At 40.5% G+C, this 12,248-nt stretch overlaps 1 protein-coding gene across 4 annotated transcripts in view; it reads right to left on the bottom strand.

Moving 5' to 3' along the window:
* Nucleotides 1-12,248, bottom strand: part of ATP11C (ATPase phospholipid transporting 11C (ATP11C blood group)) — a 146,763-nt gene that overhangs the window by 114,086 nt on the left and 20,429 nt on the right. For all 4 annotated transcript variants that reach the window (XM_089684967.1, XM_089684966.1, XM_089684965.1 and 1 more), the window contains exon 3: nucleotides 2,169-2,258. In XM_089684967.1, the coding sequence (XP_089541093.1) occupies nucleotides 2,169-2,258 (90 nt within the window). The remainder of the gene's footprint in view (nucleotides 1-2,168; nucleotides 2,259-12,248) is intronic.

The raw sequence follows: 12,248 nt of genomic DNA, 5'->3' as shown, positions 1-12,248 counted from the left end.
GAGAAGAGTATGGACAGAGGATGCTTTTAGCTCGCCTTCCACCGAAATACCACCCTGCATCCCGCACCGCGTCCGAGAAAGGGGGGCCCATCTACTTAGCAGTTCAGCGGAAATAGCGGGTGATGCTCCAGAAACAAATCTGCCTAAGCATGTAGCTAAGCATGTAGCTAAGGGTCTGCATGCACTTAGTGGCCAGAATGGGGTGACTAATGGATTAAGATTATTTAGCTTGTTGCCCAGCCAAGCTATTGATTGAATATCTCAGCAGGAAAGAATCCCAGGAAAAAAAGGAAAAGTTATTGAACCACAGGTTTCAGCAGGGAATTCGGTTCTTGCTCCTTAAACACTAGGCAGAAATAACTGGATATGCCTACAGCAAAGAGAGGGTTTATACCAGCTAGGACTGCCCATAGGCAGGGCTGTGTTTATTTTTCTCCCTAGAGTCCTACTTCTGTAGGTGGCGATATATAAACCCTACTGTCAAGAATGAAGAGAAGTTGTGTCCATCAATGAGTGTAAGAGAAAATGAACACATTTATGCACCCAGGAGTCATTGGTAATGCATACAGCCGCCTGTACAAATCAGTTACAGACTGCGGCTATATACGGGTAACCGCACATCTGAATACGCAGGGATGTGCATCCCTGGGCACAAACTGTTGGCATTGGGGCCGTAACACGTAACAGTACTTCTGTAGATGCTTGGACGTGCAGTTACCAGTCTACAACGGCAGACTGTCATTGATTTGTACAGTTGACTGTACGCAACACTCCCGGGTGCAGGAATATGCTTTTTTTTCACCCATACGAGATGCACCGTTGATTTGTCATTCACATGCAGGCAGTCCCATTCATGTATATTGAGATGCAGTGGCTGTACATGTGCTGGTCCCAATTTGAAAGTTGTGAGGGTGCGAGACACCGGACACAGACAGTGCGCATGTATTATTGAGGCCATAAAGTGTTTGTTTTTTTGTTCTTGTATAAGATATGAAAACTGGATATAATATTTACATGCTATCAAAACACATTGTTAAAGAGATATTCCAGTTATGGTATATTTTCTACTGTATATAGCTACATTGGCATAGCTTGAATCAATATAGCTATGTATATACCCTACGTGGTTGACACCCCCTGGAAGCTGGAAATCACTGAAGTAGACACTGCTACTATAGTGATCTCCACCTGCTTTCAAATTCTCATTCCAAGCGTGTGCCCTGATGCATGATGAACACAGGAGGTTTGCTGCGCAGCATAAGCACCATTCACAGAATGCTGTACATTTTCTCTGTGAACACAAAGTGTTCTCTGACTGGATGAGGTGGAAAGCGTGACGCAACAACCCCACCTGTCAACCTCTTTCAATCACAAAACACTTTGCAATAATTCAGAAATACACAGAATTCTCTGGATGGTACCTGTGCTGAGCACCCTACCTTCTGTGTTCAGAAAGCAGCATAGCAGGTGCTCAGCATGGAACCTGGAAGCAAGTGAAGATCACTGGAGTAGCAGTCTCTCAGTGATTTCCAGCTTTCAGGGGCATTGGTCAGATATAGTATACACAGAGTTAAATTGGTCCAAGCTGGACCAATATAACTATGTATAACATGCCGATGCCTGTAATGATTCTTTAAATTGCTTGTATGTATCCAAGCTGAACCAATGTAACTACCAGTATGTATAAAATATCCATACCGGGAATACTTCTTTAGTGTATTAAATTATTTTTGTTCACATAATGCATTATAATATCATTAAAGGGACAATCTAACCAAATCTTGTATTTCAGTTACAGATGGATGCAAATTAGCTGCATCATCCACTGGCTTCTTATGTTTCGCTTGGTAGCCTCAGTGGTGAGATCTCCTGGGGTTTAATTGCTGGGGTGCCCAAATAAATGAAAAAAAAAAAAAAAAAGAAGAGGGCAAATTCATCCATTTATCTCTGTTCAAAATGCAATGGTCCTTTAACTGTGCATCTTTAAGAACTTGTTCATACAATGAACACTAAACGTTAACAAGGCAAGACTCCTTCCTTTATCGCTCTTACGCAATGGGCACTGGTTCTCATGCTAAAATGGACCGTTTTAGCATATGGGTTGGTGTCAATAAGTCCGAAGTCATGCTGTCCATTTAACCACATACAAATTCTAAAAGAAGACTTACCTGTACTAAGAAGATTATAAGAAAATAAAAGTTTGCAATTCTTCTGAACTGCTCAAACAGGTTTTTTGGAATGAAGTTCCACACAGTGTACTGCAAGAGAAAAGACAAGACTTACAATTACTTTCTAAATGTAGAACTACAGCCTCCAATTACAAAAATATGTACAGCAGCCCATAATTATATTACAGTTTTCTGGAAGTCCCACAAATACCTGTTCCTACCAGTGAGGTCCTAAGGTAGCTTATGTTGATAGTGGGGAAACAATGCTGCACTGCTCCTGAATTTAGAGCAGTGTCACCTCCTTGCACTACAGTGGGATAAAAAAGGGGTGTGGCTATCAGCATTATCACTGCTGATTCACAAGCCTGTAGCTTGTCAATCTGTTATAAAGAAGCCTTTAGCTATAGAAGTACGGGGAGCAGTTCACCGTACTAGCTGTCACTTTTGAAAAACAGCGCGGCCATGCAGGGCTCTGCCCACACGACTGCATCATTCATTCACAGTCCTCTGTGAATGAATGGACTACAGGTTCCAACAACCTTAGCAGCTATTGGCTTGTAGTCCTCAACGAACTACCATGGCACTGTCAGTGCTATAATAGTTCATTAAATCTTCCGGTCAGACGTATTAGCCTGCTCATACGGGATGTACAAGCAAGCAGATACATTGACAGTGTGCAGGAGACCTGTATGGCATCAGCGATCTGATGATCGATGGTGCAATGCTTTAGAGGCTCCTAACACAAAAAATAATAAATGCACTTCATTTTTTTTACCTGCAAAATAATGTGCACACATTATTTTTTGTAGAAAGGTGAACTTATGCTTTGATAGAAAAAAACAAAAATAATCTCCATGGCATTCTTGTAAACCAGGCCCAGGCTCCAGATGTCTGGATGTGCAGGCACAATCTAGATGTCAGAAAAGGTCTGACTAGGAGCAGACATGCACACATTCACTGGGCTTGTGCTTTAAAGTACTGAAATGGAAAGTCAGAATAACAGCCAGTCAACCATCATATTCATAAGGAGGTCACAATTGCTGCTGTCCATATCGCTCACATAACAGGTTTACAGTAATTTTATAAAGAAGAGTACAGCTTACCCATTTCAAAGACAGCAAATACAATGCTTTTTTTTACCCATAAAATCTGTAATGTAAAAGGGCTTGTCTTCTATTTTCCACTATATCTTATATGACAGCTGAAAATCTGATGGACTATTAAAACTGCTTTAATGCTGCAGAGCACTTTACAGGCAACATAAATTATTTTGCCCGCGATCAATGTAGGCACAGCACTTAGTAACTTCACATGTTGAAAGAGATGGACATACTCAGCATGCAAATTTTCTTTCAATGCCAGATATGCACTGATAAAATTAGAACACTTTACCAAGCACAAAGCTTTCAAAGAACACTTGTGGAGAGCATTCTTGAAGAACTTGAAGGGAAGGTATAATGTGTTATCAGAGAGGACACATTTTCAGTTACTAAAACTAAACTCTGCAAATACTTAGTTGGAATATATAAAATTAACAGCCTTATTGTATATGTAATTCTGCTCAGCCAGTCTTGTGATAGAGCCACCTCTGCCAGACAGCACAACCAGGTCTATATTGTTGCAGAATCCAAAGGCTGCTGTCTTGACAATGATGGAGCAGCAGTCTACTCAAGTTTATCTGAAAATAAGTTTGCCGTTATGTATGCTTCACTAACTGCTGTTTCATGAACATATTTTATTATAAAGATTTGTAGATTAAACCTGTAGTGACTTTCTCTATGTCTAATGCAATTAACACCCTTAGAGAGTGGCTGCTAATATACCAGAGTGTACTTCATAATTATATTTTTTTTTTAGTGCAGGTAAAGTGAACTGAAGGGAGATGGAATCTGTAAAGGCTTGTTAACACTTGGCAATAGTTCACACTATTGCGTGCTGTGCAAATGGTTGAATGGTTTGCTGTGCCCGCGTTTCCCACAGAAAAAAGGTACATGCAGCCTTTTAAAAAATGTGGCCTGCAGGAAAATCGCATGGTCCTTTTGACCATGTTATTTCCCTGCAGTTCCCACACAGGCAAATGCGCTTCTAAGAAGCATGGGGTTGCATTTAAGAATGCATGGCAGCCCCACACGTCTCGTAAGAGCAGCGCGATTTGGCCGCAGAAGGTTGTGGGTGTAGGAACAGATGCAATTCCAGTACCAGCAACCAGTCCACACAGTGTGAACCAGGGATTAAGTTGGCCACAGATGGATTGAAATTTGGACAGTTCAGCAGGGACTGGACGAATTTCAATCCATATATGACGGATCCTATTCAAGAGCAGTCGATCAACTGATTGACTCCTCATGAACAGTCTTGCTGGAAAAATTTAGTATGATCAGCAATGCAGCCAATAGGCTGATCAGTGTATTCAAGAATACAATGACACAGTGGGGAGGATTCCTACATCTACCTAGATTGTATAGATGGGGGAATCTGTTCCTACTGGCTGAATGGAAAAACTGAGCCATGTTGGGCCAACTTTATGCACTGCTCAGAAATTAAACCTTTTCTACACTTTATAATTATCAGATTTCAAACTCTCAGCATTGTTGATGGGAAGGCAACACAAGGGGGTTTATTTACTAAAGCTGGAGAGTCCAAAATCAGACTCCCTTCTGCATAGAAACCAATCAGCTTCTAACCTCAGCTTGTTCAATGAAGCTTTGGCAATGAAACCTGGAAGCTGATTGGTTTCTATGCAGAAGTGAGTCTGATTTTGCACTCTCCAGCTTTAGTAAATAAACCCCAAGGTGTCCAGAAAAGCTGCTCAATTGAAAATGTTGTCTTAGGCTCCTTTCAGATGGGTTGGACTCCACCAGCTGAGCAGGTGACCTGTCCGCTGATCCCCACTTAGCAGATGGATGGCTGGTCTGTGTCCATTCCGCTTATACAAAGTGGACACAGACAAAGCCAGCTCTCCTCTTTCAGTGGTCGGATGTAAACAGACCAGATGGGGAACAGATCCCCATCTGAGTGTTCTCAGCGGATCGCATTGGATGTAGGGAGGTGCCCGTTTACACCCACCACTCCACAGAGGTGAATGGAGGGTCCAATCAGGTCCACCTAAAAACTGGCAGGTAGACCCAATCGGTCCACCCGTGTGAAAAGGTCCTAAAAGAGAATGAGCAATTTGTTCCTTGTAAACACAGAAGAATGATATTGCAACAAACAGCAACACTATGAAATCAAGTTAACGTATTTCTATAAGGGACTGGAGGGCTTGTAATGAAATCTCACAAATATGTAATGTAAAACGGATATAACACTTGTGGCATTTATCGCTATATTTATTACGGCAATAAAAATCCGGCTCACTAGTAGGACTATTTTTTTTTTTTTTTTTTAACAACTGTTATTTCTGATTACTCATAGGTCTATTTGTAAAAGGCAAGAAGAACCCTGGTGACTTCCTAACCTTCTCTGGCAAAACTGGCTGCTATTTATAAATCTGGCTAGCAAACACTGCACATGGATGTGAATGCTGGAACGGAACAAATGTTCTGTAAATAAGACAGGCGAAAAAGCTAGAAATCGTCATAATTTTTTTCTTTTAAACATTATTTATAACAAAAGTTTTTGTTAAGTACAGAAGCAGAGGAATGCCACCTAGACAGGATTCGACCAAAGTACATTCAAAACGCAAAATAAATCAATTGTCACAACACAACTATATTGTATCGAATAAACAAAAACTGTAAAAAGTGCTAAGAGAAAGAACTGAGAGTAGCTAGCACAAATGGTGAACCCACTCCACATCACAATAAAACATAATAAAAGTGCTGAACTATATGAACTAATAAGAAGTGTATATACCTGAAAATCAGAAAACAATCAACCCATATAAATGAAATGTGACACAGTAGCCCATAAATGTTGCTACATGCCAAGATGATAAATGTACATAAACTATGAAATGTGCAATCAGAAATAATAGTGACTCAACAAATAGTCCAAATGAATAATCCAATAACCTTCAGTGCAAAAGGTGCTCAGTGGCATAAAGGCTGCACCCACAATTAGTATGAACCGCAGTCCTGAATAGAATGAAGTGACATCCCAATGTGGAAATAAGACATCCGTGAAACCCTTCACCACTATGCACTCATTAGAACTTACAGTAAGTATAACAGGCTTGTCGTAAATAATCCTCCAAGGTATACATATCTCCTCCTCACAAGGGCTGCTACGCGGCCTTCAGTAATGTGTCCTAAAAAAGGAGAGCTCACCGCAGAGCCCCAGATGGAGGTATATAGTGTAGTATTTATTAAAATTTGTTAAAAACAAATATATTCCACATCGAACATGAAAAATGCGGCTGCACTTACAAACATGGCCGCCGTACCAAAAACATGGACTCAGCGGCATGACGTCAGCACGTAGGCTCCTTCCTGATATGCACGGTCTCAAATGGACCCGCCTCCTCCTTTGAAAGATTATGGTAGCAGCAAGAAATTTACAGCTAAATTTTAAATTTTTTTTTTTTTTTTTAAACTTTTTTAGGCCAGGTTTACTTTTGATAACAAAAAAAAATGTGTTTTTTGAAACAGATCATAGCTCTACACCCTGTTCCAAATTATTATGCAAATTATATTTTTCTCATTTACCTAAATAATTGATGTAAATAACAGTCAGCATAATTCTCATGTTATCAACTATTAAAAGTACAATTCAAATTTTATTGAACAAACCTCTTAATGATAACAACACTTTTTTTAAACATAAAAAACTTACAATGCACTGTACCAAATTATTACGCACAGTAAGTTTCAAAACACTTTATAGGTTGTAAAGAACTGAAAATTGTCATTTCTACTAATAGTGCCGCGCTCCTTAATAAATTATTTGTGATAAATATCTAATGAGTAGGTGTGGAGGCCAGCGAACCACAAGTATAATATAATTTTATATATCATTATATATAGGAAATTAATTGGAAAAATCTCTGTCATCATAGTAGCTCACAAGTATTTATTTTATTTTTGAAAATTGTCATTTGTTGTGTTTGCAGCATATTTACTGAAATCAAAAGCTATTTCAAACAAACTTTTAACAACATTTTAACTTTTTAAACATTTTACCAGGTCACGTTACATTTTAACATAGAACCCCTTATTTGATAGCAGCTTCACAAGTCTTGCATCCATTGAACTTGTGAGTTTTTGGACAGTTTCTGCTTGAATTTGTTTGCAAGATGTCAGAATAGCCTCCCAGAGCTGCTGTTTGGATGTAAACTGCCTCCCACCCTCATAGATCTTTTCCTTGAGGATGCTCCAAAGGTTCTCAATAGGATTGAGGTCAGGGGAGGATGAGAGCACACCATAACTTTCTCTCCTTTTATCCCCATAACAGCCATTGATGCAGAGGTATTCTTTGCAGCATGAGATGGTGCATTGTCATGCATGAAGATGATTTTATTACGGAAAGCATAGTTCTTCCTTCTGTACCAGGGAAGAAAAAGGTCAGTCATAAACTCCACATACTTTGCTGAGGTCATCTTTACACCTTCGGGGACCCTAAAGGGGCCGACCAGCTCTGTTCCCATGATTCTGGCACAAAACATGACTCCACCACTGCCTTGCTGACGTCGCAGCCTTGTTGGAACAGGGTGGCCGTCCACCAACCATCCACTACTCCATCCATCTGGACCATCCAGGGTTGCACGGCACTCATCAGTGAACAGGACTGTTTGAAAATTAGTCTTCATGTATTTTTCTGCCCAATGCAGCTGTTTCTGCTTGTGAGCATTGGTTAGTGGTGGCCGAATAGAAGGTTCATGCACAGTTGCAAGACTCTGGAGGACTCTACACCTTGATGTCTGTGGGACTCCAGAGGCACCAGCAGCTTCAAATATCTGTTTGCTGCTATGTAATGGTATTTTAGAAGCTGCTCTCTTGATCCGATGCATGGATCTGGCAAAAATCTTCCTCAATGTGCCTTTATCTGCACAAACCCATCTGTGCTCTGAATCAGCCACATTTTCATGAAATTTCTAATGTTTTCATACCTCGTACAAGGCATTGAACTATTTCACTCTTTTCGGCAGCAGAGAGATCCTTTTTCTTCCCCATATTGCTTGAAAATGGTGCTCTGCTTAATAATGTGGAACACCTTTCTTTAGTAGTTTTTCCTTAAATTGGGCTCACCTGCTAATCTAATTATCACAGGTGTCCGAGATTGTTTTCAGTGATCAAAAGAGCCCTGACACACAATGCCATCCATGAGTTAAACTGAAAAACAAAATATTTAATCTTTGTGACACTTAAATAGAATTTGCATAATAATTTGGAACAGGGTGTATTTTTGGTCTGTTTTAAAACGGAAGCAAACCTAAAAACGAATGTAAAAAAACAGACAAACGGTCCATTTTTGCACCCACTAGCATCCTAACAACCAGTGACTCATCTCTGCCGTTAGTGCGGAATTCTCCGCTGACAGAAGAATGTAAACTACAGACTATAAAAAAAAAAAAAAATCCCAGACTGAACACTTTTGGCCTCCAAATGACATGTACACTTTCCGGCTCCAAATGCAAATATATAATATATGTATGCAAGTATATGTGCTTTGCATTTTGCATATATGTTTACTGACTGCATAATGCCTAGCTTTCGAGAATGATCCGGTCCCATGCTCCGGGAGAAGGAGCTGTCATTTGGCCCCACTGCTAAAGTAGAGAAAGGGGCGTGGTCACCCTGTGAAGTCACTGGTGACCCCGCCCCTTTGTTTACTACAGCAGCAGTGAGCAATGACAGCTCCCTCTCCTGGCGCTTGAGACTGGACCATTCAAAAGCTAGGTATCGTGCAGTTGGTGGACATATTGTATATGCAAAACAATGACAGCTCCTTCTCCCAGTGCTTGGGACTGGATCATTCAGGACATATATGCAAAACTTAAAACACAAAGCACATAGACCTGCATACATATATTACATTAGCACACTGCATTTGGGGCCGGCAAGTGTACATGATATTTGCAGCCGGCAAATGTTCAGCATTTTTTTTTCAGGTCTGTTTACATTCTGCTGTCAGCGGGAATACCCTTCTGACAGCAGACAGGAGTCACTGGTTGTTAAGGACTCCATCTGGCAGCTGACAAAAAAAAATGGATGAAAAATGGATATAAACTGAATCAATTTTTTCTTTGAAAAAACGTGACTGAACTGATAAAGCAGGCAGAACGCCCATGTGAAAGGGGCCCAAGCCAAAACTTGATGTTTCATCAGCGTGAATCTGAAATCCAGTGTAGGGCCATTCACTCAAACACATCTCATAGGTTTCCCATCAAATAACTGGTAAATTCAAGACAAAATGATGAGCAAGCTGGAGAGCTTTTTGTTTTGTGGGCTGCCCAGAGAAACAGCTCAGTTCTCAGGTATTAAATGACATGTCTGCCAGGGGGGTAAAATATGCATGAAGTAAGGGGGTAATAGCAGGACCGAAGAAATTGAAGGATTTAAGTGCAATGTGCTGTCCCACATGTTAGGGGACAGGGAGACAACTTCTCCTGGAGAAGGAAATGGGCCAAGCCGGTGAACAGAAGATCCGGTGATGTAGTGGCAGAAGCAAAGCAAAGGGAAAAAGACATGAGTAGCAGAATGGGGTATGATCATGAAACAGAATGACACTGGTGATGAGCCGGGGGGATGGCATGACCTGATCAAGACAGCAAGCTGGTGGAGAACAAGCACAGGGAAGCAAAGTCAGGGAGTGATGAGAGACAGTGGGCTATAGGACAAATGATATGGCATTGGAAAGAGGTAAAAGCAGAATATGCAACTATAAATAGTGTTGTGGTACATGGTGGTTATAAAAACATAAATGTGTAATATTAAATATCAAACAAATACCAAATTCATCACAGTAATAAGTCCCATATGGTGTATAATTCGGTATAGTAAACCAATAAAAGTCTCAGTGGCTCCTACACTGAAGCGGCCACATGGGTTAGTGGCGGAACAAGTAGAGCGAAGCCAAGTGATGTCACTTTCGATCCTGAGTCGGAAACCAGAAGTTGCTGTAATTCAATGCTGGTGATGTATGTTTAAAATGTGAGGCAATTTTTACTTCTGTTTAAATACGTTTTTCAGAAAAGTATTCACACAGCTGAAGGCTTCCTCTTTTCTTCCCTTTGCGGAGTCCTCCTGGCAATAAAATGGGGAGTCCAATGCCATAGTTTTAAAAAGGGAACCTGATGCCACCATACAGGAGGATTGAAAGGGAACCTGCTGCCACATTAAGTTTGCTTCAGTAGAATTCGGTTCATGGATGGAGTGATCTATATCCAGATGGTATGCCTTTGAGACCTATATCTGTGCATATGGATCTAATACTTCAGGTAAGTGGCTATTTCTACCAGTGGTGGGGCACCCTCCTTTGAGGTGGAACACGGAAATAATAAATAGCTTTTCACAGAATGAATGGATATTTGGATCACTGAGACTTTTAATTGTTTACTATACTTAATGTGTTACAAAACCCATGACTCTGCATTCACTATATCTTGTCTTCCACAGTACACAGAACATGCAAATGCAATTATTTTAGTAAATATAAACTGCTAAATACCTTTTCTCATCAGCAGTATAGAACAATCTTGTGACTTCTATCAGTGTTCAGCTAAGTACTGGTTAATCTTGCAAGAGGAATTTTCATTCTCCTCTGATTGTCCTAGGAAGCTGCATAACCCCCGACCCTCTGTCTGGACAGTGCTGAGTGGCCCTGGGCCCATCACATGCACCCTCTCCAGCAATACACACCAAACAGAGCATGTGCAGATTTTCCACTACTGTTCTGCACTATGGCAGATGGATTGGGGACAGCAAAACAAGGGGAGGATCAGAGAAGACAGGATCAAACAGGGGTCGTTAGGAGGGTGAGAGCGGTCATAAAATTGTTGGATAGTGATCTAGAAAACGGAGGTCCACATTTAGTACATTATATTTGGTATCCAATAAAATGATCATTCTTAGTTCAAAGGTTTTCCTTTGCAGAGTAGTTTCGAAGTTCCCTTTAAGAACTAAAGTATTCATGTCTTCCATAATGTAGTCTGGCTGTGAGAAGTGATGTCCCACAGGTGTGCAGAAATCATCTTCCTTATGTTCTTTAATGGTGTTTCTGTATAGATTGATTCTTGATTCTAATTTCTGTCTTGTGCCAACATAACATCATAGGTTGCATTATTTGCATTGGATGAGGTACACATTAGTGAAGGTATAGCTGTGTGATCCTGTAGTACTGAAGGTCCCTTTTGTGTATATGACTTTTTAACATTGATTTGGCTGCACAGTTTGCAGCATTTGTTATTGTAAGGCTTGGTTCCTTCATTTGTGCCTTCATAATCAGAATGAAGTTTCCTGCCAATTAGTTTATGTCTGAGGTTGGGTGGTTGATGGAGCCTGGGAATATTTCTTTCAGCATTGCATCTTGTTATGATGGGTTGTAAATCTCTATCTTATACCTTCTAGTGGATTGTATGTGGTTTCTAGAGGTACACAGTTATTTGTTTTTCTCGCTTTTTATTATAAGAGATTTTCTATTTGGGGTTTCAGGGTTGTATTTATGCTTGTTTTGATTGTTTTGTCCTTGTAGCTCTTTTATGGAAGGAGTCTGCAAGTATTCTCTGTTTATTTTTGCCTTCTGGGACTGAGCATATCTGATAGCTGTTGTATCTGAAGGCCTGGCTGTGTATGATGACCCTCTGTCTGGACAGCGCTGATTGGCCCTGTGCTGATCACATGCACTCTCCCAAGAAAAAGAAAAAAACTCTCTAGCAGTACACACTAAACTGAGCATGTGCAGCATATCCCCGAGGCTCTGTTCTATCAGGAGATGAAATGGGGAATGTGGGAGAAGGGGAAGATCAGAGAAGACAGAATAAAACATCCTTTTTACACAATGCAGAGGATTAACCCCTTAAGTTCCATAGTGAGTATAACAAGCATGCTTTACTGCATATACAGACTGACTTTACTGTTGTGGGTTTAGTAACACTAAGTCCTGAATGATCCAAGCAGACTTCAAAGGGATCAGTACCTTTAT

This window comes from Staurois parvus, unplaced genomic scaffold (genome assembly GCF_062004578.1).
Source record: "Staurois parvus isolate SC_StPar_1 unplaced genomic scaffold, SC_StPar_1.0 ptg000361l, whole genome shotgun sequence".
NCBI classification, from domain to species: Eukaryota; Metazoa; Chordata; class Amphibia; order Anura; family Ranidae; genus Staurois; species Staurois parvus.
The sequence above is the reverse complement of the archived record's forward strand: the minus strand, read 5'-3'. Positions and strand labels throughout refer to the sequence as shown.